At 45.7% G+C, this 6967-nt stretch overlaps 1 protein-coding gene across 1 annotated transcript; it reads right to left on the bottom strand.

The window, feature by feature from the left end:
* Positions 1-904: 904 nt before the first annotated feature.
* On the bottom strand, positions 905-4217 carry LOC148235567 (host cell factor 1-like). Its single transcript, XM_088184788.1, has one exon. The coding sequence runs from the start codon at positions 3909-3911 to the stop codon at positions 1785-1787; it is 2127 nt and encodes a 708-aa protein (XP_088040914.1). The 5' UTR covers positions 3912-4217; the 3' UTR covers positions 905-1784.
* Positions 4218-6967: the final 2750 nt, after the last annotated feature.

Raw genomic sequence — 6967 nt, 5'->3', positions numbered from 1 at the left:
TATATATATATATATATAGAAGTTCCTATAAATAATATTTGTCAAAAATTAGAGCGAATGTTGTACGTATATATGAGAAATAAATATAATGTAGATTGTTAAACGATTCGATCGTATGAATTCTTCAGTTCGTTCGTCAGTCGCACGCGTCGAACTATAGTTAAGATACATTCCAATCGTTACAAAATTCACTAGCTCCGAATGTTTTCAGATGAGAGTATTTTTTAATGGACGATTATTTTTATATAGAACGCATTTCTGTAGGATTATAATTATTACGTTTAAATAGTGGTGCTTTGCTATTTCGATTACGTCGAAACGTGTCAAACGACGTTCTCGTTACCGTTGGATTCTCGATTATATAAAAAAAGTATTTATTGTTATACATGTATATTTAGAATCTCGCTACTTTTGTAGAACAAATTTGAAACGCTTATCGTCGTGTTTATTCCGAATGGACGTATTTTTTTACAATGCGAAACACCATCGGATAACGTCCAATCCAAAGACGAGCGGTCGTGCTCGATCGCGTTAAAAGACTGATTATATCCGGCGAGATTCGTATCTGGCATGCGACGCTAAACGAGAAGAAAGAACGCAGAATCAGAAGGGAAATACTACCGGTCGGCGTTCGTGACGCTGTGCGAACTTCGACCGGTCAGTTTTATCAAATTTATTTCCGACACGGTTACGACGTAGCCGTTACGTGACAAATTTAAACTATACGCATACGCAATATATTTAAATATTTTATTGTAACATAACTTTTAAGGAAATAATCTATCGTTGTTTATTTTAAAATTAAGGTTATTTTTATTTTACTTAATAAAGTTTTCACCGTAGAGTGTGGTTTTATTGATCAGAAGGTGGACGATCGACGATGCGATAAAATAAAACTGGACAATTATAATAAAGCTATTTATTTCATGAAAAAGAAAACCTTATAACAACACAAACGAAGCTTATTGAAAGTGAAATTTATCTAAGTTTCCTAATAAAATATATAGATATATATAATTAATAAACTACGATAAAATCTATATATACAAGACGTTTCGCACGGTGTTTGTTTTTTTTTTAGTGCGACGGAAACGTTCGATCCGAATACGCAATAATGGAATTTCGATTCTATATAAGTAGGTCAATCTTTTTCACAATTTGTCATTTTGTACATTTTTCTGTTTACGCGCGGCCGACGAGAGTCGAAATTGAATTTTTTTAAATAAATAGTACTTTTTAATACTAACGAAAAATAGGACATACGTTGATCGATCTATACGCGAACGTTGGACGCGAAGCGCGCGCAGAAGATACGAGAATATGATCCGGAAACGACCGCGGGCGCCTTTCGTCGACTTAAAATTAAAACGTAACATATAAAACTTACACTATGTCATATATAAAAAAACATGGACCGACAGTAGCGGCGATTTTAAAATATAATATAACCTCGTTCGCGATGGGGAAATTTGGCACCGGACGAGCGAGTGATTTCGAACGGATCGCAACATCTCCGTAATACAACGTTTAAAAAGTACGACGGAAGTTAATAACAGAAGTCTGTATAAACAAAAAGAAAATAATAACATAAAACGGAGCGACGATAACCTTAACATATATTCCTACCCCTAACAGTTATGTTCATATATATATATATATATATATAGAGATATTTTATATACACTCGGAAGTTTCGAATAAATGTCAATTATATTACATAATGCGTATTGAAACAGTTCGGTAAAACGACGGTACAAAAATATACGATCTCCGTCGGTGGCGCTTCACTGCTGCGTCGGGTTCGTCTGAGTCGGCTGCGTCCCCGATTTGGCGATGACGATGGTCTGCTTGCCTCCGACGCCCGGTTTGCCGAGCTGGAGCATGTTGGAGGGTAAGGTGATGAACTTGTTGTTGCCCATGGAGCCCGAGACGAGTTTGACGATGGTGGCGCCGGGCGAACCGGCGTGCGTCGTCTGCACGCCGGAGACGGTGCCGGCTTGCGTTCTGTTCACGACGGCCACTTTGGGCATTGCGACGGTCATGCCGGTGGACGTCTTAACCAGGGCGACGTACTGGGGCTGTCCGGTCGCTTGACCGGTGGCGCCCGCCGATTTTTTGATGATGACAGGGATTCCGCCGGCGCCCGCTTGCCTCAGCGCGACTCCGCCGGAGGCCGACGTCGCGACTGTCTGCTGTCCCTGGCCGTCCATCGTGATCATCTGCGTCTTGTTGGCCGCCGTCACTATCTTGTAGACGGGCTTGTGAGGGCCGCCGATCGGAGTGCCGAGCCTCACCGGGTTGGGCTGATTGATCTTGGGTTGCGTTCCCGCCGGAGCTGTCGTCTTCACGAGCACGTTCTGCGGGCCGAGCTTCACGGGCGTGGAGGTCGAGAGTTTGATGGGGACGCCGGCTCCGCCGGGCTTGCCCTGAAGTTTGAGCGGCGCCGTCAGCTTCACTGGCATCACGCCGGCGCCGGCCGTCTTCACCTGCACGAAGCGAGGCGCTTGTTGCTGTCCGAGCTGCAGTTGCGCCACGGCGGTCGCCGGCAGCGCGGCCACGATCCTCTGCGCGGTAGCCGGTTTCGCCGGGGTTTGAATTTGCGCCTTGGGAAGCTGTTTCGGCGGTTGCTTCGTCGGCGGGACGGTAGCCGCGATCGGCGCCGAGACGGGAGTCGGGGTCGCCGCCTCCGACGCTTTCGCCGGGACTTGTCCGCACCGCTGCACCTGCAGAAGGTACGCGGTGACGGTGTTGAGCGGCGCCCAGCCGATCTCGAGCGAGTGCGTCCCGGCACGGACGAGCTGAGCGCGCCCCGCCGGCCCCGGAGGACTCACCTCCAGATACCAGAGGTCCTTGCAGCAGATCTGGTTGTTCCACGTCTTGCGGTAGCCGTCGCGCCCCGACCAGATGTACAGGCGCGTCTGTATGGCGACGGCGCTGTGGCCGGCGCGCGCTCTCGGCACGCTCTCCTCGTAGTCCGGCGCCAGAGCCACCTCCTCCCAGCGCATCGCGTCCAGGTCGAGCGAGGCCAGCGTGTTGGTGCACTTCCACTCCTTCTCGTGCGCCGCGGGCTTGCCGTCCTCGGAAACGAGCGGCACCCAGCCGCCGTACACGTACATGTTGCGTCCGATGACGGTGGCCGTGTGCAGCGAGCGGGGCAGCGGCGCGGGTCCCCCGAGCTCCGGTCGCGACCAGGACATCGCGTCCGCGTCCAGCACCCACAGGTCGCCCAGCCGCGAGCCGCTCATGCCGCCGTAGACGACGAGCGAGGAGCGGCCCGTGGTGCGGTCCGTGTAGGCGACGCCGCTGTGCGACTCCCTGGGCGGCGGCGCCTGTCCTCCCGCCGCGGGCAGGTCCCACGCCGTCGCGGGCGAGTCCGGCGTCAGCTCCAGCGTGTACAGGTCGTTCAGGTAGCGCGGGATGTTGTTCTTGGGGTCGTCGCTCTCGTTGGCCAGCCCGCCGAACAGGAAGACGCGCCCGTTCAGAAGCGTGAAGCTGTGGCCGAGCCGCGGGCACGGCGGCGGCGCGGCCGCGGGGGGCCTCGGCCGCAGCCGCCGCCACTCCCACCGCGCCGCCTGCAGCTCGTACAGGTCGTCCGAGTACTTGCCGTACTCCACCATGCCGCCGAACACCAGCAGGCGCGTGCCGTCGACGACGAAGCCGTAGGCGGCGCACCCGGGCGGCACCTCGCCCTTCGTCACCGGCACGAACCACTGGTTCGTGGTCGTGTTGAACACGTGCAGCTCGTGCACGATGCCCTCGTTGCCGCCCCCGAACACGATCATCAGGTCCTTGATGGCCACGGCGCGGTGGCCGTGGCGCGGCCTCGGCTGCGGCCCCGTCGGGTAGCACACTTTGCGCCATTTCAGCGCGACGCCGCCGGCGGGCGCTCCGCCCCCGCCGTTCGCCCCCATGCCGCGAGCCTTTCGTCAGCGGGCCGCGGTCCCGGCCGCCGCCATACGCCGCGCGCGGCAGCTCCGGTAAATAACGCTCGCCGCGCCTCCGAGCGGTCGCGAGCTCCGCACTCGTCTCCTTTCTCGCTCGCCGCAGAGCCGCGGCGCACTCTCCGTCTCGCTCTCGCGCGTTCGAAGCGAGCGCGGAAACGGACAACTCGGTCGCCGCGAGCGCGCCGGCCGCCGCCGAGTGTCACTTTCAAACCGACGACGGAGCCGACGGAGACGGGCAGCGACGCCGACGTCGTCGGTTGGCGGCCCTGCGCGACACCTAAAACCGCCGTCCTCTTTTTTTATTACTTTTATTACTTTTTACTAGCCAAAATATTAATACTCTGGTAATAAACAATATATAGAATATAGTCAGTAAGCACAAATTAATACTTTACATAGAGTAAAGAAATATATAGAGACGGCGACGCATACTAAATAATAGTGCGAGTGGTTATCTCGGCGCTTTCGACGAATTTCATAAAATATGGCTTCATGTTCGGTATCTTCATGTAAAATAAATATCTAATGCAAATCATCTTATTTTTATCGTTTTATTTAGTAACATGACTCTATTAATAATGTATTAATTTAGATGATTTATTACATATTTAGATATATACATACGAGAAGCGGTTGATAAATAGTCAGCCTAGGCAAGATATGGCGCCAACAGTGTCACCACAATGGTGCTATTCATAAATACTAACCTTTAAATGTTTACTTGTCAATTATTCAGGCCGTTCAAACGAGGTCGATAAAATTCATGAAATGATAATCGACAAGTGACAAAGCGCGAGATAACTAAGACCGTGGGTATCTTAACTGAACAGATACTCAACATTTTGCATAATTATTTGAAAATACGAAAACTCTCTGCCAGACGGGTGCCGCATTTGCTCTCTGTCGACAGCAAACGCGATCGTCTGGCCATTTCGAAAAAGTGTTTTGCCATGTTCAATCGCAATAAGAAGGACCTTTTACGCCATTTCGTAACCTTGGACAAAAAACACCAGAGGCCAAGAAGCAGTCGAAACAGTGGACATCTCCTAACAAGTCATGTAATCTATTGACCAGATACAATTCTAACGTGCAATTCGCTTTAAATTCAAAAATTATTTCTTCACTTGCTTTCGTTCCAGAACAAGATATTATACATGATATTTCTGAACTAGAGAAGCATTTATCCAATGAATTAGAAACAATTTTAGAACGCTTCACGAGCGCTTATATAGGTCGCCTAAGAAACTATGGAACTAGGCTCCACCGATTTTTCCCTCCATCGTTTGGTCTGTTTATCATAGAACATTAAGCGGAAGCGATAGGACCAATAATTTTACCGAAGCATGTCATCGGAAACTGCAATTGAGCTTTGGTAGCAGTTCAAGTCATCCAAATTTATATATTTTTAGCAATGGTCTCAGAAAAATACAAAAAAGTTATGATGTTGATTATGAGAGAATTATAGCAGGTTATGAACATCAGCGCAAACGTAGACGTTACGAAGAAGTTTTTAAAAAGGTATTGAGGTACAATAGAGAAAATATCATATTTACGTGGTATTACATATAATTATATTATGAGTTATTAATATTAAAATAAAATTGTTTTTCATTTAATATACAATAAAGCTAAGCTTGCATTTTTTTACATTTCTTTCGCCCGAATAACCGTCGCCCAGTTAACCATCGCACTATTGACCAAAATCACCCATTTGTCCGTCGCCCAATTATCGCGTACCGATTCTCTGCGTGTCAACTAGAGCTGCGCATTCTATACTTCGCATTTAAATTTACTATCAAATTAAATAAAAACGACGAAAATAATATTTTATTATTAAATATTTTTGCACATACATATAAAAGTTGTTAATATTATACATATTTGTTTAGATTTCTTATACAACCAGAATTGTGAAAAATATGTCTCGAAAATATTTTACATACTTTTATAGCCATTTATTCTACCTCAACAGTGATGCGGAAATAAATAACAAAATTACTGTAATAATATAATAATAATTGGTTATAAAAGTAAATTAATAAAGGAAAATATAAATCAAGAAATTACAAAGGAGGTAAATTGCAAATTTGTTTGTTAAACGCCATAAGGTCATTTTTGTCCGTCGACGATCAAGAATACGCTACGATTTTTTAATATGCGTCGCCGCCTCTATGTATTTTTTACTCTATGGTCTTACCTAATAAGTTTTAAGCGTCACTCGATACGTCTCGCGTGTACGTTTGACAGGGCTGAACATAACCAATGTTTAAAATATACAAATTCATCTTTATTATTTATATATACATATATACGTAAATTCAAAATAAATAAAAGCTTAAAAGCAACTATATACCGGATTTATTACCACCTTAAAAAATAATTATATTAAAATTATTTGACGTGAAAAACAAGGGAGGTCTAAATCCATCAGTAGATGTCGTCCGTATTTGTTTAAAAACCGAAATTTACATAAAACGTATAAGTTTAACTATAGTTAATTCGGTGCCAAAATTAGATAAAATACAAATTGTCAATATGGTATTAAAATCTTTCATGGGCATAGGTAATTTTCAAGATCTACAAGATCATATGTTTGACCAATCTCAAATGGAAAATCTTTTAATCCCTAGTGCCAGAGGGAATAATGGCGAGACCAATAATCATCTGAACTAAATACTCAAAGGACACGGCTGTTTCAAAAGCTATCTATATAGAATAGGAAAGGAGGAAACAACTGCATATCAGCACTGTGGGGAAGTCGTCTACGACGCTTATCACGCAGTGTTTAGATGTTCATAGTCACATAAAAGGTTCATATTAAAAGAAGCATAAGAAGCAGGACCATATTGAAAGAAGAAGTAAGAAGCCCACACTGCTATCGGCCCCTTACATGACTGGTGGTGTCTTTTTAAGATTTCATTCAATCATAAAAAAACCTGTTTAAATTTTAAAACGTATTTATGTAGCCAAATGTTCTTTTGTTATTTGGCGAACGAATGGTGATTTATTAAAATATATAAGAA

The sequence above is a fragment of the Plectrocnemia conspersa genome, unplaced genomic scaffold (genome assembly GCF_051122295.1).
Source record: "Plectrocnemia conspersa isolate PC_06_02 unplaced genomic scaffold, ASM5112229v1 ptg000004l, whole genome shotgun sequence".
Lineage (NCBI taxonomy): Eukaryota > Metazoa > Arthropoda > Insecta > Trichoptera > Polycentropodidae > Plectrocnemia > Plectrocnemia conspersa.
Note: the sequence above shows the minus strand (reverse complement) of the source record. Positions and strands in the feature narration are given on the sequence as shown.